At 38.6% G+C, this 26,015-nt stretch overlaps 4 protein-coding genes and 1 long non-coding RNA gene across 12 annotated transcripts; 3 read left to right on the forward strand and 2 right to left on the reverse strand.

The window, feature by feature from the left end:
* Positions 1–3,695: 3,695 nt before the first annotated feature.
* Positions 3,696–5,717, forward strand: LOC124208705. Its single transcript, XM_046606581.1, has 3 exons — positions 3,696–4,305; positions 4,367–4,946; positions 5,012–5,717. Exons 1-3 carry the CDS (start codon positions 3,763–3,765, stop codon positions 5,242–5,244), a joined length of 1,356 nt encoding a protein of 451 aa, XP_046462537.1. The 5' UTR covers positions 3,696–3,762; the 3' UTR covers positions 5,245–5,717.
* Positions 5,718–5,975: 258 nt separating this feature from the next.
* On the forward strand, positions 5,976–7,788 carry LOC124208730. The gene is made up of 3 exons (XR_006880559.1): positions 5,976–7,161; positions 7,386–7,518; positions 7,686–7,788. It is a non-coding gene; the product is annotated as an uncharacterized LOC124208730 (long non-coding RNA).
* A 184-nt stretch (positions 7,789–7,972) lies between these two features.
* On the reverse strand, positions 7,973–9,882 carry LOC124208716 (A-kinase anchor protein 7-like). 4 transcript variants are annotated; one of them, XM_046606601.1, is made up of 7 exons: positions 9,714–9,882; positions 9,478–9,592; positions 9,274–9,410; positions 8,928–9,207; positions 8,769–8,831; positions 8,611–8,695; positions 7,973–8,465 (listed from the first exon to the last, which is right to left on the reverse strand). In XM_046606601.1, exons 2-7 carry the CDS (start codon positions 9,586–9,588, stop codon positions 8,383–8,385), a joined length of 759 nt encoding a protein of 252 aa, XP_046462557.1. In that variant the 5' UTR covers positions 9,589–9,592; positions 9,714–9,882; the 3' UTR covers positions 7,973–8,382. The 4 variants fall into 4 exon arrangements, with proteins under 4 accessions (XP_046462557.1, XP_046462555.1, XP_046462556.1 ...); XM_046606599.1 differs by having other exon boundaries at positions 9,478–9,879; XM_046606600.1 differs by having other exon boundaries at positions 8,389–8,531; positions 9,478–9,879.
* Positions 9,883–15,586: 5,704 nt separating this feature from the next.
* LOC124208706 lies at positions 15,587–19,675 on the forward strand. Its single transcript, XM_046606583.1, has 5 exons — positions 15,587–16,218; positions 16,286–16,865; positions 16,931–19,046; positions 19,265–19,397; positions 19,564–19,675. Exons 1-3 carry the CDS (start codon positions 15,676–15,678, stop codon positions 17,161–17,163), a joined length of 1,356 nt encoding a protein of 451 aa, XP_046462539.1. The 5' UTR covers positions 15,587–15,675; the 3' UTR covers positions 17,164–19,046; positions 19,265–19,397; positions 19,564–19,675.
* A 185-nt stretch (positions 19,676–19,860) lies between these two features.
* Positions 19,861–21,818, reverse strand: LOC124208714 (A-kinase anchor protein 7-like). Of its 5 annotated transcripts, XM_046606597.1 has the most exons (7): positions 21,606–21,802; positions 21,370–21,484; positions 21,166–21,302; positions 20,814–21,093; positions 20,654–20,716; positions 20,493–20,577; positions 19,861–20,347 (listed from the first exon to the last, which is right to left on the reverse strand). In XM_046606597.1, exons 2-7 carry the CDS (start codon positions 21,478–21,480, stop codon positions 20,265–20,267), a joined length of 759 nt encoding a protein of 252 aa, XP_046462553.1. In that variant the 5' UTR covers positions 21,481–21,484; positions 21,606–21,802; the 3' UTR covers positions 19,861–20,264. The 5 variants fall into 5 exon arrangements, with proteins under 5 accessions (XP_046462553.1, XP_046462550.1, XP_046462552.1 ...); XM_046606594.1 differs by having other exon boundaries at positions 20,814–21,083; positions 21,166–21,484; positions 21,606–21,818; XM_046606596.1 differs by having other exon boundaries at positions 21,370–21,802.
* Positions 21,819–26,015: the final 4,197 nt, after the last annotated feature.

Below are 26,015 nucleotides of genomic sequence, written 5' to 3' on the forward strand. Positions count from 1 at the left end.
ATAAATTTATTACATAGCAGCAGCTAGAGGCCCCGCTATTACATGAACGTGAAAAATTCTTTTGGCGCAGCAGCGGTGAAAGGGATAGAGGGTCATTGATTTTTCCTTTTTTTCTTTTTTTATTCTCTAATAATTTAAGCGCAAATTTGTAATATTTATTTCGATGCGACGCGGCTGCTGCCGTGAGTTTCACCACGTCAATTTATTTTTTTCTGGCCGCCCATTATAACCGATAATATACAAAGTATATGCAAATCTTTTCTCGGCGGGTCTTCTATTCTATTTGTTCACAGAAAACCCCCTCAAAAGTCTGAAATATAAATTTCATTGCCGAGAGAAGAAGAAGCTAAGTTTGTGTGGCAATTAAAATGTATACACTATACCATAGTCTCTCCTCCGCATATATTTTTTCCGTTTGGGAATTTATTTATTTTATTCATCGGCCCGGAGAATAACAAGTATTTGCCCCAGGGGCAGGAATAATTTCATATAGAAGAAAGACATGTGAAATAACTTTACCGCGATGATCTTATGACATCAATTTGCATACGAGCATATACACAGGGGGTGGGTGGGTCATCGTAAATAAGTTAAGAAAAAAGACAATAAAAAATCCAAATTATTTGTTTTCTCTAAATTTCAATTTATATGAAATTATTTATAATTCCGACACGATGAATAATTAAAATTAAAAAAAATCGCTGGCGGGTCAATAATAATTTTTAAATTTGTTCGACTATTCCTTTCACTTTTTATATACTAAAACGACACTTTGAGTCGAGCTGTGTGTGACTTTTATATCTTTAAAATATTCATGGGACGACATCACATCATAATAGAACCGTCCGCACACATGACGTAATTCGAGTCCATAAATGTGTAAACGTCTTGAATTTCCCCCCTTCCATCCCCATCAGTATATAGTGGGGTAAAAGTCCGTTCTGTTTTTCTTTCTTTCTTTCGTGTGAGAAATTTTTCGGTTTTCTTACATGTCCATAAATTATTGCGGGACCGTAAAAAAAGACCCTCGACTTCCGGCGAGTGTGTGTCTGCGCTAGCTCCTCCGGATTTGAACCCACCAGTCGAAATACGACACTATATGGTTGTATAAGGTAACAAACGAACAAAACAACAACCCAGTCAGTGAGTTGTTTTTGTGGGGCATGGATAAAATGCCGGAGGCTATTGGCCGCAGGCGATGTATAAAAGATCGATCGACGATGATGATTGAAACCGTGATTTCGTTTCTTCATCATCGTATTATAGGCTAGTACTCTTATTGTTGCGTGAAATATTATTCATTTTGTGATGTGTGCGGGGTGTGTTTGATGAATGGCATTTCACATTTATTCAGACGCTGTAGAACGATTGAGACCGTATAGTCGTATACTCGGCCTATATTTACAGACGATATTATAGCGGAGAAAATAATAATTGAATGCCAGCAGAGACGGGTTTTCTTCTTATTTTACCTTTAATAGAAATATAGAAATGGATACAGCGGATGGAAGAGAAAAACGGGCTGATGGATCGACGTTCTGATGCACATTGTGCCATTGTTTGCCTGGCCAATCGTCTCTACTGCAGTCATATTGAATGGCACGCATGTTTATTATTATTATAAGAAGAAGAAGAAAAAATCTTCTTCACAATAAACAAACAAGTCGTGACGCAATGATGGAATAATAGCTCGGGAAAAAAGAATAAGAAAAATGTTTTGTGTGTTATTTTCTCCGGCGATTCCTATCGCGACTGTGCTGCGCGCAGCGATTAGGGTTACATGTAGCACACACACCTGTGTGTCACGAAACGTATCTATTCAAGCTCATAGATAAGGGGGGAAGCCAAAATCAAAGATTTTACAATATTTTCCCATCAAGAATAGAGAAAAAATGAACATGGAAAATGGCCATTTTGGCTGATTGAATATTATATACGACGAGGCCTATACACCTCCCAAATAGGTTAAACGTGATGTCCAGCAACTTGTTCCACTCACACCGAAAATGTGTACATGTGGGAAAAGGAACAAAACAGGACGAGGCGTGACTGGCAGCACACAAGGTGCAAGCTTATAGTATAAGTAGCATCTTTTTAGATATAGTACTACAGGGGCGGCTATATCACTGTGGGAAATGTATATCACAGCAAATCCGGGCGGTAAAAACTATGGACACAGAAGCGGACACGAGATCAAAAGATGCCCCTGAGAATTTAGATTTTCTTTCGGGGAATTTTTCTAGTCGAGAGAGAAAGTGATGGCGGCTTTAGATGTTGCAAAAGGATATTACAAATAAATTTTAACAAATGTCCAAATATGTATTCCGTGTGTAGATACTACTCCCGGCAGCATCCGAAAGATTATGACATCATAGGCAAACATTTTTATTTTTTTATTTTATACGAGCGCCAATGAAAAACGTTTTAAAATTCCTTATAAAGAACATTTGTGAATATGACGTCTTATTTCTGGGCTGAACAAAAATTACGTCGCAACATTTTTCTTCCATATAGTATAATTACATATGCAAATTATCCCTTTTTTCCTTGTTACCTATATTCCTATATCCATCGATATGTAACAACCGCGCACAACAATTGATAATTAGATTCAATAGCCTATTATAGCTTCCGGGGCTATTCGATCTATTTTGTTATTAACGAGGTGAGCTGAAGAAAATGGATATCTCTCTCTATTCAGATTACATAGGTTGATACCATATCATTCCCGAATATAATTTTTGTTTTTTTCTCACGTCATCGATTCCCGAACGAACGTGCCATAATTCACCTGGAAGGCATCACATTCACTGGCGATATATAATACAACAACCGCATCTGATATGGAGAGAGAGTGCTGTGCTGTGGACTGGTTTTCTATATCCACATATGATGCGGATTGATACGTGAGCTGTGTCGATTCGTCGACACCTTTTTCCTTTTCCCGACAAAATGCATGCGTTTATACCATACGTGTGTGTGTGTAGGCTATATATGCTTTCCTTTTTTCGTGTCTATTATTTTAGCTGCGGGGAGGATATAACTCTTTCTTGTTATCTCTTTTTCTCTCTATAAAAAGAAATATGTTATTTTAGGCTACTACTTATTATTATTATTATTTTGTCCCGCCCGAATTGCGTCAAGTCACTATGGCCGCCATTTTGAAATTTTTGACAGTCGTTCGCGTGTCCTCAATCCCCCCATCGCTGTGCATGGATGATTCTATAATACGATGATGGAGCTCATTTTCAATTGTGTGGATGAAGAATATAAAAGGATTGAGGACATCCCTAGAAAATGTCGACGACAATTATACCCAGAGTCACATGTCGTCAAAGTTACAAAAACTGATGGATGATCGTGGAATCAATGGGGAGGAAACAAAAATGGCCGACCGGAACAGAAGCTATACAGAAAAACAAGATTTTGATGGATGGAAACTTTTGTAAAACGATTCCTATCGGTTGAAATTGATCACGTGCTGGTTTGATACAAAAGGAGCCACTGGTTTTTCCAGATTTATCGACGATCGAATATCTGAAAAATATAATCCGAGTAGAGTGAAAGTTTCGATACCAAACTCTTGTCATTTAGTACACGTCAACTTAAACACGTTTGATGGCGAATACGTGATCAAAATGATATTGCACAGCTCATGTTTAATTGGTATAAAACAATGCAGATGTATTCGATTTTGATTAGTAGCTAATCAGCAACGCAACCTGGTACATCTCTGAAAAGGTAACCTCTGTACAAGAGAAAATGGCATCATTTCATTTAATTACGTTAATTATCGTTGTAATGGCTTATTCGTCGTCTGCATTGATCGACATCAATCAATGTATTTCGTATCGTTATTTGCCCTGTATCAACGGTAAGAATCAAGATCCTACCCTCATATCCAAGGATGAAACTATCATCAAATACAACGAGTCCACGTGCATTGTCTACCAATACGTCCCGTGCCGGGACGGTTTGAAGAGTTTGTCCCTGATGTACAACAATGCCAGCAAAGGTGTTGACCAGTCGACCAGCTGCCAAAGCAAAACGGCCCTGGCCACCGCCTTGCTGACCAAAAGTTACTGCGAATCGAATTTAACCAGCTGCCTGGGTCAGAAAGATGACATCACCATCGAATTGAAGAACAAAGCAAACGATTGGGAGATTCGATACCACAAGTCCGTCAACGAGAAGAAATTCCTGTCCGATTACATGGTGTCCGTTTGGGACACTAGGATCATCGATGAAGAAGCGGAAAAAGCCAAGCCCATCAAGGATCGAATGCGGGACTACATTCGTTATTCGGTACACAATTATTATAATTATTATTTTATTAATTAATTAATTATTATTATTATTATTTAAGGTGGCCCGTTTGGGTCTACGCGAATTGGTCAACGTGCCACCACTCATACCAGATTTCGGCGTCGTTTACAACGACATTTTATCGATCAAGTATCCCATCAACGTCCCTGGGTGTTACAAAAACGGGGCGGCAACGTCCCTTTATCCCAGTTTGTTTGTGGCCGTCTCGGGAGTGGCATCAACCGACATCAACAACCAGAAAAGACGCGACGAAATTCGAACCATTTTCAACAAGGAAATCCCAGACCTGAAGAAAAATCTCTTCAGTTCAATCAATTTCGCATTCTTCCTGGGCCAACCGGTAGATGTTGCCAACCAAAATCTCGTCGACCAGGAGAGCGCCAAGAACAAAGATGTCATCCAGGTGGACATGATCGACAATGGCAAGAACGACTCGATGAAAATGGCCGCCATCTTTAATTGGGTTCGGCAATTTTGCGGTGATGTCGACGTCGTTTTCAAGATCGACGAGAATTTCCAAATATCCACGTTGAGGAAACTCGGTTCGGCGTTGACGGATAAACTTATTCCCGACACTTTTGTCTACGGCGTCAAGGGAGACATGCGCCCACAACGAGAAGGTAATATTTAAATTTCAACTTTATTTTAACAAGAATTTTATTTGACCTGATGATTTTATTAATAGTTGGAAAACGGATGATTACAATGGAGGAATTTCCCTGGAAAACTTTACCTGCGTATTTCAACGGATTGGCTTATTTCATCACCGGCAATATGATCGAACCTTTAATGGCGGCCTTCCAGACTGTTCCCATGCTTCCATTGGAAGACGTTTATTTGGGCATTTGCATCATCAAATCCGACATGAAGCTATATACTTATTGCGGAAGGGACATTGGCACCAGTAAATGTTTTTAAAAGTTGCAAATTTTCGCAAATTTTACATCCTTCCCCTGACGACACTGGCATTTCTAATGGATTGTGATTGATTATTTAAGCTAAAAAATGTTGTAAAATAATTAAAATCCATTGGAAATGTCAGTTTCGTCAGGTTGGATAATGTTGGATATCATATATTTCTTAATCTACTGATGGACTAAAACTACATGTAGTTTTAAACTAAAATTTTATGTAACTAAAATTTAACTAAAACTACATGGAGTCTAGTCCATCAGTAGATTTACAAAATATGATATATCCGACATTACTTTCTTTTTCTATTCTTTTATTTCTTATTACATTCCTTTTTATTGTAGTCTATTAGTAGATTTAGAAATACATTTAGATTGAGTGCATGCATACCAATGTGATATTCATTTCTCTGATGCATGATCTTCCGTCTGCTATGGCTGATGCTTACGTGTAAACGTTAAATAACAAATCCAAACATTTTCTATCTGAAATATCTTGTGTGTGAGTGGCTCCACCCTTTCAAACGGAAATCCTCCACATTTGTGTCGTCAGGCTCCGTCGAGTTCATTTTTTCAAAATCTCATATCTTCTTATTTTCGTCTTAAAAGATGAAAATGTCTCCAGTGTGGAACAATTTTTCCGAGATCTTGAGCTCAGCAAGCTCCGCCCACCATTTTCTAACCGCTCCCCCTACCACCACCTTGTCAGCTGTGCTGTGCGGGTACCAGCAGCTTTTCAGTGTCCGCCTGTCGGTTGCCCCAGAAGGACGTGTCTGCGCGTGTCGGTTTTTGGAAAAAAACTTTGTTACTATTTTTTAATTCAGTGAACATTTACCAACAACCAAATTTTTAAATCATGAAACGTCCCACGGATTACACGAGAAATTTTTTGTGAATTTTTTATTCAACATTTTCCGAGAAATAAAAAATTTTTAACTTTTACAAAGAAAATTCGATTTTTCTGGAGAAAATGGTGGTCGTGAAATTAATTGTGATTGTTTTAGTGTTGTTGTTGCGGTTGTCTGTCGTCGATTCGGATGCTTCTTCTTCGACAGTGATTCAGCGATTAATTGTCCGGCTAGAAGATCCGTCATCTCATCCGTCATCCGACAATTGCACACTCTTTTTAAAATTGGAAAACGTTTGAAATTTACCTGAAAGAGAAGTTCCAGACGGTCGTTTGCAAAGTATAGGGCATGAGTGTCAGTTAAAGTCCCGCTTAGCAAAAGGTAAGAGCGACAAGTCGACTTGTTTGGCTGAGGCGCTTGGACGATCAAAATATGGTTGGGCTGATTGTATGTCAACAAGAGGTTACGTTAATCTTCGCAACGCAGGAAAGGTTTATACAAAGTCCTAAACTACTAGAAACTCGTCAACTCGGTTTGCACTTCATCCAGAAGTTTGCCGTCTTCTCCAGTTTTGGTTTCGGGGACAATTTCTTTTAAAGTGAGATGTTAGTGATAAAGTCCAAAAGAAATCCACGTCCGTCCGTGCAGCGAAATTTTTCAAACAGTGCACATAACATTTTTGTTGCCGTTTTTTGGGGTGTTTAAAACTAGAATGCCAAAACATCATTTTAAAATTTTTAGCTAATTTTCCCGTAATTCTTACAAGGTTGCTCGGTGACTTAGCCGAAGGCCAACGCTTGCAACGCGAGGTCTAGTACTTTTAAAAAGTTCGTCTGCCTGCGTTGCCAAATCTCAAATAAATTGAACCGATATTTCTTCTGACTTGGCAACTTTGTATCTTTGAGTTCGAAGGACGGAACGGAAGGACGAAGTCGAATGATCGGAATGAAGCTTACAAACTTCCCTTACATTCATCAAAGTTAACATCAATGGAATGGAAGCTGCAATTTCAAATATCAGTTTTCGAGAATCCATCATCGCAAATTTATGGTCATCTCTAAATTTCCAAAGGAAAGGTAAGCAAAATGAGAAAAGAAATTTGCACAATTTGAGGTTTCTGGGTTGATACAATTGGTGAATGTAGCCAACGGTAAAAGTACGAGTTCCACACGTGGGAATGTCGTGAAATGCCCACCATTCTTCTTGCGTACCCTAGAAAACTGTTTTTATTACCCATCCAAATCATTTCTAATTAAGCGACTATTGTGTTACTAAATGTTTCTCTTGATGCAATTTGCAGGCATTGATAAACATGGATTTCATTGTTCAAATATTCCCAGCCATTGTGAGATTTTTTTGACTGGACATGACTAAAAGGACTTGAGGGAAAATGTCTGCTGCTGTGTCACCTCTCAAACGGATCTTTCAACATGGTAAGAACATTTCTATTTCTTTGTCATTTTGTGATCAATGATTTCAAATACTGTTCACATTCAGAGTGTTTGTGCTGACAAAATTACCCAATTATGAGATGTTTCTTTTTTGAAATTGTTAAATACTTTAAAAACAATGTTTCTTATAAAGATTTTTATTCTTACAGGACTCTACTGGATGTGTCCTGAAAGAAGATGGGTGAGTACAATTTTAAAAGTTTTAATAATCTAGTATGTATTTGTTTTTTTAAATACAAAATTTAAATTGTATATGGTTTTTTTGTTGTCAATTCTCTTTAATCAGTCGTTAATTTATCGGAATGTAAGAATTTGCTTGTTAGTAAAGTGCTGACGTGCGCCAATGTAAATTACACGCGCCTCTTCTCGGAATTCCCCATTTTATGTCAATTTTGTCAAGTTAGGGTTCTTGGAAACGAGTATAAGAAAAAGCTAGTACCGTGTCATCAGAATTTTTATTACCAGTACGTCTCCTGGTTAACATATTATTATTTAAAGAAGAAAATAACACGACGGGTCAAAACATACAAAAAGAAACGCAGGCAAATTTGGTAAAAGTTATTCGAAACGAGCCATCAAAAGTACACAGGGGGAAAGAAATATGCATAGGGAAGATGCACACTGTGATGCAGCATTTCGCCAAAGGAAATGCGCCATAAAGAAAACACGAGGAACTCATTTGTACTCGCATGCATACACACACTGTGTGTGTAGTATATCTGGCTGAAAGCCGGAATGGTAATTGGGAAGATGGGCTAAAAGGCAACGGTCGTAACATGAGCCCAACCACTGCGTTATGGGCTGTTGCACTCGGCCCCTACATTCCCGTTGAAACGGTCGTAGCTCTCAGCAGGGGAGTTTGGTAGTACTGCATCTTCTTTGATCGAGTCTCGCTGCTGTTCTTATCTCATCTGCTGCTGCTGCCGTTCCTGCTTGATCGAATGTTTGACATTCCAAAAATGATTAACATAAAAGTAGTTTCCCGGCTGCTGCTGCTAGATTTGCCACACACAACAGAGTTTATGTATGTGGGGCTTTTTGATAATATTTTAAAAGGGATTTTTGACTATGTACCGAAATGGAATTCGCCTTTAAGAGCGTAGTAGCCTTTTTCGTCCTTGGGATCTGTCATCGACAGCAACTGAACGCTCTCAACCACCTGCCACCAAAATAAAATGTTTAACCTTGGGAATATCAGCTGATTTGGCACTGCGTGAATATTTTGTTGTTACCTGTCGACCGAAGACGCAATCAACGTGTTTTTCGTACAAATGGGAGGCCACAGCCTTGATCCCCTGAGAAAAACCGAAAAAAGAAGAAAAACAAAATTTAATTAATGACAATTCCCCATAATTCACGTATACCGCCAAAGGCGATTTTGTTTTTTTTACTTTTCGATTAAGGCTGGGATCTTTGGACAATTTGAGGAGAGTTACGTGCGGCGTGAATCTGTCCCCGTCTATTAGCGTGAGGCCGGCCGTTTGGCAACGTTCACGTAACGATTTGGAAAGATGAATCAGGTGCTCTGTGCCTTCACTTTCTTCTTTCACATTGGCGTAGATGACTTTGTTGTCAAAGTGGCCAACCTGTGCCAAGTGGAGGTCCAGCTGTTGAGTTTGTAGCCTGGAAGTCGAGAAGACTCTCACCGTTTCCTCCAGAACCTGATTGGCCCTTGTCAAAGACAAATGGACAGTTGCTGATTGCTACCCCCTGCTGTGCAACACACTCGTTAATCACCTGACCAAATCCTCTGGGCTGGACAGGTGTGCAACTGCCAGCGTGATGTGGAGAGTTGATGGAGACACCAGGGCGCTGCTCAACTCGGGTTCCTGCTCCAATATGGTCCTGTGAACGTTGTGGACTGCTTCCACGATCTGCCAAGAATTGAAATGTTACCTCCACAGACAAACTGGACATATGCTTTTGAATTTTGATTAATACCTGACAATCTGAAATTTGGACAGCAAAGAAGTGATTGGCCCTGGGCGTTTTATTTTTAGACTCGTGCCCTTTCTTCCATTTGGAATTCCGTAGTACCGGGCCGCCGCTCATCTTCCTGATGAAGTGTAATATTTTAAGGTGGAAAAAAGTCGTTAAAAAGTGCATATGCAACAGCAGGTGGCGCGTATAGTCGAGACAAAGCCAAACCCCACAGCAGCAATTGTCGCATTACGTACGGTTTTTATCTTTTTCTTTCTCTTCTCTCTGGTAAAAAAGCGTATCGGCAACGTTTTCACCTGACAACCAGCAAAGAGAAAGTGATCAGTTGTTGATGGGTATTTATTTATAAATGTTGTTGTTGTTGCTGTCAATTCGGAAAATTACAGACGAAGAAGAAAAAAGAAAGCGTTGTCGCCAGATTGCTGGGTAATTGAACTCGTCGATGACTGACAATGACTCATGCACTCATGTGTGTTGTGTTTGAATAAATGTAGGTCAAACAAGAAGTCGGAAGAAAAGACGGTCACGTCAGTCACACAAAGAATTTTCGATTGTATTCACGCTGGACGCTCATTCTTCACCAACAATGGCCGTCAAGAGAGAACGAAAACATTCGTGAGAAAATCTCTCCAGTCGGAATCGTCAACACACAAAATCGGAAGGAAATAATAAAGAGACTGGTGATATATTCACAAACCGAAAAAATAAAAATTCAAGCCCGTTATTATGACCGGGGGTAATATCGGTAAGAAAGCTAGAAAAACCGTTGTTAAAAAAAAGTTTCTTAACTAATAAAATCACGAAAGTTTAACTATTTCTCACACAAGAAATTAAACTTTTTGCAGTTGGTGGGAATGATTAAAAATAAATGCCAAGGTTCTGTAATAATAAAGAACAACGGAATTTCTTGTCGCCAAAATGGCGCACGTTTTATAATAAGTATATATTGTGTGTTGTTTCAGCTTAGCTTGTGCCTTATTGAGTCTCTGCGCCTTAAATGGAGTGAAAGTCTATGATGTAAAAATCACACAGGGGTCCCATTTAGAAATACTTGGATGCTGGGCAGCATAGAATATTATTATAGTGAATGCGCCCTGACTCTGCAACATATTAAAAACCATCAAAATGATACTGCCAATGTATAGCTTAGAACTCTCTCTACTTATACGATCAAGGCCTCAGGGTACCCACCCAAAAATTAAACTCAAAATTGTTCCAAAAAATATGCACAAAGATGCAAACAATGACGAGGTGTAATAATAACACGACCACTAGAGTAAATGAGACAAACTAGTTCCAGGGGATTTGCGTAGGCCTATTAGCCTTGTTATAATTCAATTGGTGATGATGATGAAGAACAAGCACGAGCTCCCCCGAGAATATAAGGAGAGAGTTAGACACTCTGTGACATGGCGCTAGCTCGGGGTTCAGTTCAAAGAGGTTAGAAGAAGAAGAAGAACTCCTTTCTATTTTATATGGGTGTGTGTAACAATAGAGAACTCTCTCTCTCTCCTGGAACATCTAGTAGCTGCTAGAGTCTAACTAATTACGACGTCTTCTCCTAATAAGGAGCCGCTGTATATACCCACCTTCATTGTGTACTAGTGTCTGATTTTTACATGTCTTTTCTCACTGGTTAGATTGTGTAATATTTGACCTTGTTTTCTCTATACTAGCTGTATGCTAATGAGACAAAAAAAATTTAATTTTTCAATCAACTTTTTTTTTTAAATTTTTCAATCAGAGACGGGGAAATTATTATTCCAATTTTATTATGTATGCGGGTCAATTTTTTCGATCGAAACAAAATGAGCGAAATTTTGATGTTGTGAACTTTCACACACAATGGCCACCACCACCACCAGTTCAGCCGAATATGATGAATATCAAAAGGAGTCATTCGTCATTTTGAAACCTTCCGGCTCTCTGGCTGGATATAGTTTGTTTATAACGAGGTTTCACCGCTCCCAGCCCGACTTTGTGCATATATTATTAATGGTGTAACGTATAACTTTTACACGTGCCCATTTATACCCACAGTATACTACGACGACTACTATAGACTATAGTATCTACTATGTGTGTTATTATTCTCCATACAAGTGTCCAATATCATCACCTTTTCTTTTTGGTAAAATTTTCCAGTCCCGCCCAATTGATGGATTGTTATATGCGGTGCTGTGTGTGTGTATTATTTTTACAAAAAATTTAAAAAATAGAACAGACTTTTTATTTTAAATAAGGACAAAATGTTGACGATCAAATAAAACGATCTAAATACCTTAGCAAAGCAAATTCTTATTTTATTATGTAAATAAATAAACTGACACACTTATTGCGGAATAAACTGAATGCAGTTATATAAATAAATGGAATTGTCTAATTCTCGTTTTTCCTGGGTGAAATTGTAGAAACACGATGGAAAACTATTCCAGGTATTTATTATTTCTTTTCAGTTGGCAAAATATGCATAAATTTATTACAGCAGCAGCTAGAGGCCCCGCTATTACATGAACGTGAAAAATTCTTTTGGCACAGCAACGGTGAAAGGGATAGAGGGTCATTGATTTTTCTTTTTTTCTTTTTTTATTCCGTAATAATTTAAGCGCAAATTTGTAATATTTATTTCGATGCGACGCGGCTGCTGCCGTGAGTTTCACCACGTCAATTTATTTTTTTCTGCCGCCCATTATAACCGATAATATACAAAGTATATGCAAATCTTTTCTATCGGCGGGTCTTCTATTCTATTTGTTCACATAGAATAAAACCCCCAAAAAAGTCTGAAATATAAATTTCATTGCCGAGAGAAGAAGCTAAGCTTGTGTGGCAATTAAAATGTATATATTACCATCATCTCTCCTGCGCATATTTTTTCCGTTTGAGAATTTATTTATTTTATTCATCGGCCTGGAGAATAACAAGTATTTGGCCCCAGGGGCCGGAATAATTTCATCTAGAAGAAAGACATGTGGAATAACTTTACCGCGATGATCTTATGACATCAATTTGCATACGAGCATATATACATACACAGGGGGGTGGGTGGGTCATCGTAAATAAGTTAAGAAAAAAGTCAATTAAAAATTCAAATTAATTTTTTCTTAAATTTCAATTTATATGAAATTATTTATAATTCCGACACGATGAATAATTACATTTTTAAAATCGCTAGTGGGCCAATTATGATTTTAAATATTAAAATTTGTTCGACTATTCCTTTCACTTTTTATATACTAAAACGACACTTTGAGTCGAGCTGTGTGTGACTTTTATACCTTTTAAAATATTCGTGGGACGGCATCACATAGAATAATAGAACCGTCCGCACACATGACGTAATTCGAGTCCATAAATGTGTAAACGTCTTGAATTTCCCCCCTTCCATCCCCAGTCTATATAGTGGGGTAAAAGTCCGTTCTGTTTTTCTTTCTTTCTTTCGTGTGAGAAATTTTTCGGTTTTCTTGTCCATAAATGATTGCGGGACCGTAAAAAAAGACCCCCGACTTCCGGCGAGTGTGTGTCTGCGCTAGCTCCTCCGGATTTGAACCCACCAGTCGAAATACGACACTATATGGTTGTATATAAGGTAACAAACGAACAACAACCCAGCAGTGAGTTTTTTGGGGGCATAAAATGCCGGAGGCTATAAGCCGCAGGCGATGTATAAAAGATCGATCGACGATGATGATTGAAACCGTGATTTCGTTTCTTCATCATCGTATTATAGGCTAGTACTCTTATTGTTGCGTGAAATATTATTCATTTTGTGATGTGTGCGGGGTGTGTTTGATGAATGGCATTTCACATTTATTCAGACGCTGTAAATAACGATTGAGACCGTAGTAGTATATAGTCGGCCTATATTTACAGACGATATTATAGCGGAGAAAATAATAATTGAATGCCAGCAGAGACGGGTTTTCTTTTATAGAAATGGATACAGCGGATGGAAGAGAAAAACGGGCTGATGGATCGACGTGCTGCACATTGTGCCATTGTTTGCCTGGCCAATCGTCTCTACTGCAGTCATATTGAATGGCACGCATGTTTATTATTATTATAAGAAAAAGAAGAAAAAATCTTCTTCACAATAAACAAACAAGTCGTGACGCAATGATGGAATAATAGCTCGGGAAAAAAGAATAAGAAAAAATGTTTTGTGTGTGTTATTTTCTCCGGCGATTCCTATCGCGACTGTGCTGCGCGCAGCGATTAGGGTTACATGTAGCACACACACCTGTGTGTCACGAAACGTATCTATTCAAGCTCTTAGATAGGGGGGAGAAGCCAAAATCAAAATTTTTACAATATTTTTCCCATAGAGAAAAAAGAGAAAAAATGAACATGGAAAATGGCCATTTTGGCTGATTGAATATTATATACGACGAGACCTATACACCTCCCAAATAGGTTAAACGTGATGTCCAGCAACTTGTTCCACTCACACCGAAAATGTGTACATGTGGGAAAAGGAACAAAACAGGACGAGGCGTGACTGGCACACAAGGTGCAAGCTTATAGTAAGTAGCATCTTTTTAGATATAGTACTATAGGGGCGGCTATATCACTGTGGGAAATGTATATCACAAATCCGGGCGGTAAAAACTATGGACACAGAAGCGGACACGAGATCAAAAGATGCCCCTGAGAATTTAGATTTTCTTTCGGGGAATTTTCTATTTAGTCGAGAGAGAGAGAAAGTGATGGCGGCTTTAGATGTTGCAAAAGGATATTACATATATAAATTTTAACAAATGTCCAAATATGTATTTCGTGTGTAGATACTACTCCCGGCAGCATCCGAAAGATTATGACATCATAGGCAAACATTTTTATTTTTTTATTTTATACGAGCGCCAATGAAAAACGTTTTAAAATTCCTTATAAAGAACATTTGTGAATATGACGTCTTATTTCTGGGCTGAACAAAAATTACGTCGCAACATTTTTCTTCCATATAGTATAATTACATATGCAAATTATCCCTTTTTTCCTTGTTACCTATATTCCTATATCCATCGATATGTAACAACCGCGCACAACAATTGATAATTAGATTCAATAGCCTATTATAGCTTCCGGGGCTATTCGATCTATTTTGTTATTAACGAGGTGAGCTGAAGAAAATGGATATCTCTCTCTATTCAGATTACATAGGTTGATACCATATCATTCCCGAATATAATTTTTGTTTTTTTCTCACGTCATCGATTCCCGAACGAACGTGCCATAATTCACCTGGAAGGCATCACATTCACTGGCGATATATAATACAACAACCGCATCTGATATGGAGAGAGAGTGCTGTGCTGTGGACTGGTTTTCTATATCCACATATGATGCGGATTGATACGTGAGCTGTGTCGATTCGTCGACACCTTTTTTCTCTCTCTCCCGAAAAAATGCATGTGTGTGTGTAGGCTATATATGCTTTCCTTTTTTCGTGTCTATTATTTTAGCTGCGGGGAGGATATAACTCTTTCTTGTTATCTCTTTTTCTCTCTATAAAAAGAAATATGTTATTTTAGGCTACTACTTATTATTATTATTATTTTGTCCCGCCCGAATTGCGTCAAGTCACTATGGCCGCCATTTTGAAATTTTTGACAGTCGTTCGCGTGTCCTCAATCCCCCCATCGCTGTGCATGGATGATTCTATAATACGATGATGGAGCTCATTTTCAATTGTGTGGATGAAGAATATAAAAGGATTGAGGACATCCCTAGAAAATGTCGACGACAATTATACCCAGAGTCACATGTCGTCAAAGTTACAAAAATTGATGGATGATCGTGGAATCAATGGGGAGGAAACAAAAATGGCCGACCGGAACAGAAGCTATACAGAAAAACAAGATTTTGATGGATGGAAACTTTTGTAAAACGATTCCTATCGGTTGAAATTGATCACGTGCTGGTTTGATACAAAAGGAGCCACTGGTTTTTCCAGATTTATCGACGATCGAATATCTGAAAAATATAATCCGAGTAGAGTGAAAGTTTCGATACCAAACTCTTGTCATTTAGTACACGTCAACTTAAACACGTTTGATGGCGAATACGTGATCAAAATGATATTGCACAGCTCATGTTTAATTGGTATAAAACAATGCAGATGTATTCGATTTTGATTAGTAGCTAATCAGCAACGCAACCTGGTACATCTCTGAAAAGGTAACCTCTGTACAAGAGAAAATGGCATCATTTCATTTAATTACGTTAATTATCGTTGTAATGGCTTATTCGTCGTCTGCATTGATCGACATCAATCAATGTATTTCGTATCGTTATTTGCCCTGTATCAACGGTAAGAATCAAGATCCTACCCTCATATCCAAGGATGAAACTATCATCAAATACAACGAGTCCACGTGCATTGTCTACCAATACGTCCCGTGCCGGGACGGTTTGAAGAGTTTGTCCCTGATGTACAACAATGCCAGCAAAGGTGTTGACCAGTCGACCAGCTGCCAAAGCAAAACGGCCCTGGCCACCGCCTTGCTGACCAAAAGTTACTGCGAATCGAATTTAACCAGCTGCCTGGGTCAGAAAGATGACATCACCATCGAATTGAAGAACACAGCAAACGATTGGGAGATTCGATACCACAAGTCCGTCAACGAGAAGAAATTCCTGTCCGATTACATGGTGTCCGTTTGGGACACTAGGATCATCGATGAAGAAGCGGAAAAAGCCAAGCCCATCAAGGATCGAATGCGGGACTACATTCGTTATTCGGTACAAAATTATTAGGCCTATAATTATTATTTTATTAATTAATTAATTATTATTATTATTATTTAAGGTGGCCCGTTTGGGTCTACGCGAATTGGTCAACGTGCAACCACTCATACCAGATTTCGGCGTCGTTTACAACGACATTCTATCGTTCAAGTATCCCATCAACGTCCCTGGGTGTTACAAAAACGGGGCGGCAACGTCCCTTTATCCCAGTTTGTTTGTGGCCGTCTCGGGAGTGGCATCAACCGACATCAACAACCAGAAAAGACGCGACGAAATTCGAACCATTTTCAACAAGGAAATCCCAGACCTGAAGAAAAATCTCTTCAGTTCAATCAATTTCGCATTCTTCCTGGGCCAACCGGTAGATGTTGCCAACCAAAATCTCGTCGACCAGGAGAGCGCCAAGAACAAAGATGTCATCCAGGTGGACATGATCGACAATGGCAAGAACGACTCGATGAAAATGGCCGCCATCTTTAATTGGGTTCGGCAATTTTGCGGTGATGTCGACGTCGTTTTCAAGATCGACGAGAATTTCCAAATATCCACGTTGAGGAAACTCGGTTCGGCGTTGACGGATAAACTTATTCCCGACACTTTTGTCTACGGCGTCAAGGGAGACATGCGCCCACAACGAGAAGGTAATATTTAAATTTCAACTTTATTTTAACAAGAATTTTATTTGACCTGATGATTTTATTAATAGTTGGAAAACGGATGATTACAATGGAGGAATTTCCCTGGAAAACTTTACCTGCGTATTTCAACGGATTGGCTTATTTCATCACCGGCAATATGATCGAACCTTTAATGGCGGCCTTCCAGACTGTTCCCATGCTTCCATTGGAAGACGTTTATTTGGGCATTTGCATCATCAAATCCGACATGAAGCTATATACTTATTGCGGAAGGGACATTGGCACCAGTAAATGTTTTTAAAAGTTGCAAATTTTCGCAAATTTTACATCCTTCCCCTGACGACACTGGCATTTCTAATGGATTGTGATTGATTATTTAAGCTAAAAAATGTTGTAAAATAATTAAAATCCATTGGAAATGCCAGTTTCGTCAGGTTGGATAATGTTGGATATCATATATTTCTTAATCTACTGATGGACTAAAACTACATGTAGTTTTAAACTAAAATTTTATGTAACTAAAATTTAACTAAAACTACATGTAGTTTAGTCCATCAGTAGATTTATAAAATAGGATATATCCGACATTAATTTCTTTTTCTATTCTTTTATTTCTTATTACATTCCTTTTTATTGTAGTCTATTAGTAGATTTGAAATACATTTAGATTGAGTGCATGCATACCAATGTGATATTCATTTCTCTGATGCATGATCTTCCGTCTGCTATGGCTGATGCTTACGTGTAAACGTTAAATAACAAATCCAAACATTTTCTATCTGAAATATCTTGTGTGTGAGTGGCTCCACCCTTGCAAACGGAAATCCTCCACATTTGTGTCGTCAGGCTCCGTCGAGTTCATTTTTAAAAAATCTCCTATCTTCTTATTTTCGTCTTAAAAGATGAAAATGTCTCCAGTGTGGAACAATTTTTCCGAGATCTTGAGCTCAGCAAGCTCCGCCCACCATTTTCTAACCGCTCCCCCTACCACCACCTTGTCAGCTGTGCTGTGCGGGTACCAGCAGCTTTTCAGTGTCTGCCTGTCGGTTGCCCCAGAAGGACGTGTCTGTGCGTGTCGGTTTTTTTGAAAAAAACTTTGTTACTATTTTTTAATTCAGTGAACATTTACCAACAACCAAATTTTTAAATCATGAAACGTCCCACGGATTAGACGAGAAAATTTTTTTGAATTTTTTTTTCAAAATTTTCCGAGAAATAAAAAATTTTAACTTTGAAAAAGAAAATTCGATTTTTCTGGAGAAAATGGTGGTCGTGAAATTAATTGTGATTGTTTTAATGTTGTTGTTCCGGTTGTCTGTCGTCGATTCGGATGCTTCTTCTTCGTCAGTGATTCAGCGATTAATTGTCCGGCTAGAAGATCCGTCATCTCATGCGTCATCCGACAATTGCACACTCTTTTTAAAATTGGAAAACGTTTGAAATTTACCTGAAAGAGAAGTTCCAGACGGTCGTTTGCAAAGTATAGGGCATGAGTGTCAGTTAAAGTCCCGCTTAGCGACAGGTAAGAGCGACAAGTCGACTTGTTTGGCTGAGGCGCTTGGACGATCAAAATATGGTTGGGCTGGTTGTATGTCAAGAAGAGGTTACGTTAATCTTCGCAAAAACGCAGGAAAGCGTAGGGTTTATACAAAGTCCTAAACTACTAGAAACTCGTCAACTCGGTTTGCACTTCATCCAGAAGTTTGCCGTCTTCTCCAGTTTTGGTTTCGGGGACAATTTCTTTTAAAGTGAGATGTTAGTGATAAAGTCCAAAAGAAATCCACGTCCGTCCGTGCAGCGAAATTTTTCAAACAGTGCACATAACATTTTTGTTGCCGTTTTTTGGGGTGTTTAAAAACTAGAATGTCAAAACATCATTTTAAAATTTTTAGCTAATTTTCCCGTAATTCTTACAAGGTTGCTCGGTGACTTAGCCGAAGGCCAACGCTTGCAACGCGAGGTCGAGAGCCCTAGTACTTTTAAAAAGTTCGTCTGCCTGCGTTGCCAAATCTCAAATAAATTGAACTGATATTTCTTCTGACTTGGCAACTTTGTATTTTTGTTCTTAAACTTCCCTTACCTTCATCAAAGTTAACATCAATGAGAAGCTGCGAATTTTATGTATCAGTTGTCAAGAATCCATCATCGCGAATATTTGGCCATCTCCAAACTTCCAATGGAACGGTAAGCAAAATGTTTAAAGAAAATTGCACATTTTGAGGTTTCTGGGTTGATACAATTTGTGAATGTAGCCAACGGTAAAAGTACGAGTTCCACACGTGGGAATGTCGTGAAATGCCCACCATTCTTCTTGCGTACCCGAGAAAACTATTACCTATCCAAATCATTTCTAATTAAGCGACTATTGTGTTACTAAATGTTCCTCTTGATGCAATTTGCAGGCATTGATAAACATGGATTTCATTGTTCAAATATTCCCAGCCATTGTGAGATTTTCTTGACTGGACATCATTAAAAGGACTTGAGGGAAAATGTCTACTGCTACGTCACCTCTCAAACGGATCTTTCAACATGGTAAGACAATTTCTATTTCTTTGTCATTTTGTGATCAATGATTTCAAATACTGTTCACATTCAGAGTGTTTGTGCTGACAATATTACCTAACTATGAGATGTTTCTTTTGTGAAATTGTTAAATATTTTAAAACATTGGTTCTTAAAAAGATTTTTATTTTTACAGGATTTCCCACCTGTCTTAAAGTGTCCTGAACGAAGATGGGTGAGTACAATTTTAAAAGTTTTAATAGTCAAGCTTGTATTTATTGATTTTAAAATACAAAATTTAAATTGCATACGGCATTTTTTTTTGTCAATTCTCTTTAATCAATCGTTAATTTATCGAAATGTAAGAATTTGCTTGTTAGTAAAGTGCTGACGTGCGCCAATGTAAATTACACGCGCCTCTTCTCGGAATTCCCCATTTTATGTCAATTTTGTCAAGTTAGGGTTCTTGGAAACGAGTATAAGAAAAAGCTAGTACCGTGTCATCAGAATTTTTATTACCAGTACGTCTCCTGGTTAACATATTGTTATTTAAAGAAGAAAATAACACGACGGGTCAAAACATACAAAAAGAAACGCAGGCAAATTTGGTAAAAGTTATTCGAAACGAGCCATCAAAAGTACACAGGGGGAAAGAAATATGCATAGGGAAGATGCACACTGTGATGCAGCATTTCGCCAAAGGAAATGCGCCATAAAGAAAACACGTGGAACTCATTTGTACTCGCATGCATACACACACTGTAGTATATCTGGCTGAAAGCCGGAATGGTAATTGGGAAGATGGGCAAAAAGGCAACGGTCGTAACATGAGCCCAACCACTGCGTTATGGGCTGTTGCACTCGGCCCCTACATTCCCGTTGAAACGGTCGTAGATCTCAGCAGGGGAGTTTGGTAGTACTGCATCTTCTTTGATCGAGTCTCGCTGCTGTTCTTATCTCATCTGCTGCTGCTGCCGTTCCTGCTTGATCGAATGTTTGACATTCCAAAAATGATTAACATAAAAGTAGTTTCCCGGCTGCTGCTGCTAGATTTGCCACACACAACAGAGTTTATGTATGTGGGGCTTTTTGATAATATTTTAAAAGGGATTTTTGACTATGTACCGAAATGGAATTCGCCTTTAAGAGCGTAGTAGCCTTTTTCGTCCTTGGGATCTGTCATCGACAGCAACTGAACGCTCTCAACCACCTGCCACCACCAAAATACAATTTTTAACCTTGGGAATATCAGCTGATTTGGCACTGCGTGAATATTTTGTTGTTACCTGTCGACCGAAGACGCAATCAACGTGTTTTTCGTACAAATGGGAGGCCACAGCCTTGATCCCCTGAGAAAAACCGAAAAAAGAAGAAAAACAAAATTTAATTAATGACAATTCCCCATAATTCACGTATACCGCCAAAGGCGATTTTGTTTTTTTTTACTTTTCGATTAAGGCTGGGATCTTTGGACAATTTGAGGAGAGTTACGTGCGGCGTGAATCTGTCCCCGTCTATTAGCGTGAGGCCGGCCGTTTGGCAACGTTCACGTAACGATTTGGAAAGATGATTCAGGTGCTCTGTGCCTTCACTTTCTTCTTTCACACTGGCGTAGATGACTTTGTTGTCAAAGTGGCCAACCTGTTCCAAGTGGAGGTCCAGCTGTTGAGTTTGTAGTCTGGAAGTCGAGAAGACTCTCACCGTTTCCTCCAGAACCTGATTGGCCCTTGTCAAAGACAAATGGACAGTTGCTGATTGCCGGCCTCTCCCCCTGCTGTGCAACACACACGTTAATCACCTGACCAAATCCTCTGGGCTGGACAGGTGTGCAACTGCCAGTGTGATGTGGAGAGTTGATGGAGACACCAGGGCGCTGCTCAACTCGGGTTCCTGCTCCAATATGGTCCTGTGAACGTTGTGGACTGCTTCCACGATCTGCCCAAAATTGAAATGTTACCACCACAGACAAACTGGACACATGCTTTTGAATTTTGATTGATACCTGACAATCCGAAATTTGGACAGCAAAGAAGTGATTGGCCCTGGGCGTTTTATTTTTAGACTCGTGCCCTTTCTTCCATTTGGAATTCCGTAGTACCGGGCCGCCGCTCATCTTCCTGATGAAGTGTAATATTTTAAGGTGGAAAAAAGTCGTTAAAAAGTGCATATGCAACAGCAGGTGGGGCGTATAGTCGAGACAAAGCCAAACCCCACAGCAGCAATTGTCGCGTTACGTACGGTTTTTATCTTTTTCTTTCTCTTCTCTCTGGTAAAAAAGCGTATCGGCAACGTTTTCACCTGTGTTATATAATGACAACCAGCAAAGAGAAAGTGATCAGTTGATGATGGGTATTTATTTATAAATGTTGTTGTTGTTGTTGCTGTCAATTTCTTTCGGAAAATTACAGACGAAGAAGAAAAAAGAAAGCGTTGTCGCCAGATTGCTGGGTAATTGAACTCGTCGATGACTGGCAATGACTCATGTGTGTTGTTGATGTTTGAATAAATGTAGGTCAAACAAGAAGTCGGAAGAAAAGACGGTCACGTCAGTCACACAAAGAATTTTTCGATTGTATTCACGCTGGACGCTCATTCTTCACCAACAATGGCCGTCAAGAGAGAACGAAAACATTCGTGAGAAAATCTCTCCAGTCGGAATCGTCAACACACACAAAATCGGAAGGAAATAATAAAGAGACCGGTGATATATTCACAAACCGAAAGAAAAAGAAAAATTCAAGCCCGTTATTATGACCGGGGGTAATACCTATCGGTAAGAAAGCTATAGAAGAAAAACCGTTGTTTAAAAAAAAAGGTTTCTTAACTAATAAAATCACGAAAGTTTAACTATTTCTCACACAAGAAATTAAACTTTTTGCAGTTGGTGGGAATGATTAAAAATAAATTCCAAGGTTTTGTAGTCTAATAAAGAACAACGGAATTTCTTGTCGCCAAAATGGCGCACGTTTTATAATAAGTATATATTGTGTGTTGTTTCAGCTTTTAGCTTGTGCCTTATTGAGTCTCTGCCTTAAATGGAGTGAAAGTCTATGATGTAAAAATCACACAGGGGTCCCATTTAGAAATACTTGGATGCTGGGCAGCATAGAATATTATTATAGTGAATGCGCCCTGACTCTGCAACATATTAAAAACCATCAAAATGATACTGCCAATGTATAGCTTAGAACTCTCTCTACTTATACTATCAAGGCCTCAGGGTACCCACCCAAAAATTAAACTCAAAATTGTTCCAAAAAAAAGATGCAAACAATGACGAGGTGTAATAATAACACGACCACTAGAGTAAATGAGACAAACTAGTTCCAGGGGATTTGCGTATTAGCCTTGTTATAATTCAATTGGTGATGATGATGAAGAACAAGCACGAGCTCTCCCGAGAATATAAGGAGAGAGTTAGACACTCTGTGACATGGCGCTAGCTCGGGGTTCAGTTCAAAGAGGTTAGAAGAAGAAGAAGAACTCCTTTCTTTTTTATATGGGTGTGTGTAACAATAGAGAACTCTCTCTCTCTCCTGGAACATCTAGTAGCTGCTAGAGTCTAACTAATTACGACGTCTTCTCCTAATAAGGAGCCGCTGTATACCCACCTTCATTGTGTACTAGTGTCTGATTTTTACATGTCTTTTCTCACTGGTTAGATTGTGTAATATTTGACCTTGTTTTCTCTATACTAGCTATATGCTAATGAGACAAAAAAAAATTAATTTTTCAATCAACTTTTTTTTTTAATTTTTCAATCAGACGGGGAAATTATTATTCCAATTTTATTATGTATGCGGGTCGATTTTTTCGATCGAAACAAAATGAGCGAAATTTTGATGTTGTGAACTTTCACACACAATGGCCACCAGCCACCACCACCAGTTCAGCCGAATATGATGAATATCAAAAGGAGTCATTCGTCATTTTGAAACCTTCCGGCTCTCTGGCTGGATATAGTAGTTTATTTATAACGAGGTTTCACCGCTCCCAGCCCGACTTTGTGCATATATTATTAATGGTGTAACGTGTAACTTTTACACGTGCCCATTTATACCCACAGTATACTACGACGACTACTATAGACTATAGTATCTACTATGTGTGTTATTATTCTCCATACAAGTGTCCAATATCATCACCTTTTTCTTTTTGGTAAAATTTTCCAGTCCCGCCCAATTGATGGATTGTTATATGCGGTGCTGCTGTGTGTGTATTATTTTTACAAAAAAATAAATAAAATAGAACAAACTTTTTATTTTAAATAAGGACAAAATGTTGGCGATCAAATAAAACGATCTAAATACCTTAGCAAAGCAAATTCTTATTTTATTATGTAAATAAATAAACTGACACACTTATTGCGGGATAAACTGAATACAGTTATATAAATAAATGGAATTGTCTAATTCTCGTTTTTCCTGGGTGAAATTGTAGAAACAGTACGGTGGAAAACTATTCCAGGTATTTATTATTTCTTTTCAGTTGGCAAAATATGCATAAATTTATTACAGCAGCAGCTAGAGGCCCCGCTATTACATGAACGTGAAAAATTCTTTTGGCGCAGCAGCGGTGAAAGGGATAGAGGGTCATTGATTTTTCTTTTTTTTCTTTTTTTATTCTATAATAATTTAAGCGCAAATTTGTAATATTTATTTCGATGCGACGTGGCTGCTGCCGTGAGTTTCACCACGTCAATTTATTTTTTTCTGGCCGCCCATTATATAACCGATAATATACAAAGTATATGCAAATCTTTTCTATCGGCGGGTCTTCTTCTATTTGTTCACAGAAAACCCCCTCAAAAGTCAGAAATATAAATTTCATTGCCGAGAGAAGAAGAAGCTGAGCTTGTGTGGCAATTAAAATGTATATACTACCATCATCTCTCCTGCGCATATATTTTTTTCCGTTTGGGAATTTATTTATTTTATTCAGCGGCCTGGAGAATAACAAGTATTTGGCCGCGGGGGCCGGAATAATTCATATAGAAGAAAGACATGTGGAATAACTCTACCGCGATGATCTTATGACATCAATTTGCATACGAGCATATATACATACACAGGGGGTGGGTGGGTCGTCGTAAATAAGTTAAGAAAAAAGTCAATTAAAAATCCAAATTAATTTTTTTAATTTCAATTTATACGAAATTATTTATAATTCCAACACGACGAAAATTTAAAAAAATCGCTGGCGGTTCAATAATAATTTTTAAATTGTTCGACTATTCCTTTCACTTTTTATATACTAAAACGACACTTTAGAGTCGAGCTGTGTGTGACTTTTATATCTTCTAAAATATTCGTGGGACGACATCACATCATAATAGAACCGTCCGCACACATGACGTAATTCGAGTCCATAAATGTGTAAACGTCTTGAATTTCCCCCCTTCCATCCCCAGTCTATATAGTGGGGTAAAAGTCCGTTCTGTCTTTCTTTCTTTTCTTTCGTGTGAGAAATTTTTCGGTTTTCTTACATGTCCATAAATGATTGCGGGACCGTAAAAAAAGACCCACGACTTCCGGCGAGTGTGTGTCTGCGCTAGCTCCTCCGGATTTGAACCCACCAGTCGAAATACGACACTATATGGTTGTATATAAGGTAACAAACGAACAACAACCCAGCAGTGAGTTTTTTGGGGGCATAAAATGCCGGAGGCTATAGGCCGCAGGCGATGTATAAAAGATCGATCGACGATGATGATTGAAACCGTGATTTCGTTTCTTCATCATCGTATTATAGGCTAGTACTCTTATTGTAGCGTGAAATATTATTCATTTTTTGTGATGTGTTTGATGAATGGCATTTCACATTTATTCAGACGCTGTAGGTAACGATTGAGACCGTATAGTATATAGTCGGCCTATATTTACAGACGATATTATAGCGGAGAAAATAATAATTGAATGCCAGCAGAGACGGGTTTTCTTTTATAGAAATGGATACAGCGGATGGAAGAGAAAAAATGGGCTGATGGATCGACGTTCTGATGCACATTGTGCCATTGTTTGCCTGGCCAATCGTCTCTACTGCAGTCATATTGAATGGCACGCATGTTTATTATTATTATAAGAAGAAGAAAAAATCTTCTTCACAATAAACAAACAAGTCGTGACGCAATGATGGAATAATAGCTCGGGAAAAAAGAATAAGAAAAAAATGTTTTGTGTGTGTTATTTTCTCCGGCGATTCCTATCGCGACTGTGCTGTGCGCAGCGATTAGGGTTACATGTAGCACACACACCTGTGTGTCACGAAACGTATCTATTCAAGCTCATAGATAAGGGGGGAAGCCAAAATCAAAATTTTTACAATATTTTTCCCATCAAGAATAGAGAAAAAATGAACATGGAAAATGGCCATTTTGGCTGATTGAATATTATATACGACGGCCTATACCTCCCAAATAGGTTAAACGTGATGTCCAGCAACTTGTTCCACTCACACCAAAAATGTGTACATGTGGGAAAAGGAACAAAACAGGACGAGGCGTGACTGGCACACAAGGTGCAAGCTTAGTAGCGGGCTTAGTAGTATAGCATCTTTTAAAAGATATAGGGGGCTACATCACTGTGGGAAATGTAGGCTATATCACAAATCCGGGCGGTATAAAACTGGACACAGAAGCGGACACAAGAT

The sequence above is a fragment of the Daphnia pulex genome, chromosome 12, assembly GCF_021134715.1.
Source record: "Daphnia pulex isolate KAP4 chromosome 12, ASM2113471v1".
NCBI lineage: Eukaryota > Metazoa > Arthropoda > Branchiopoda > Diplostraca > Daphniidae > Daphnia > Daphnia pulex.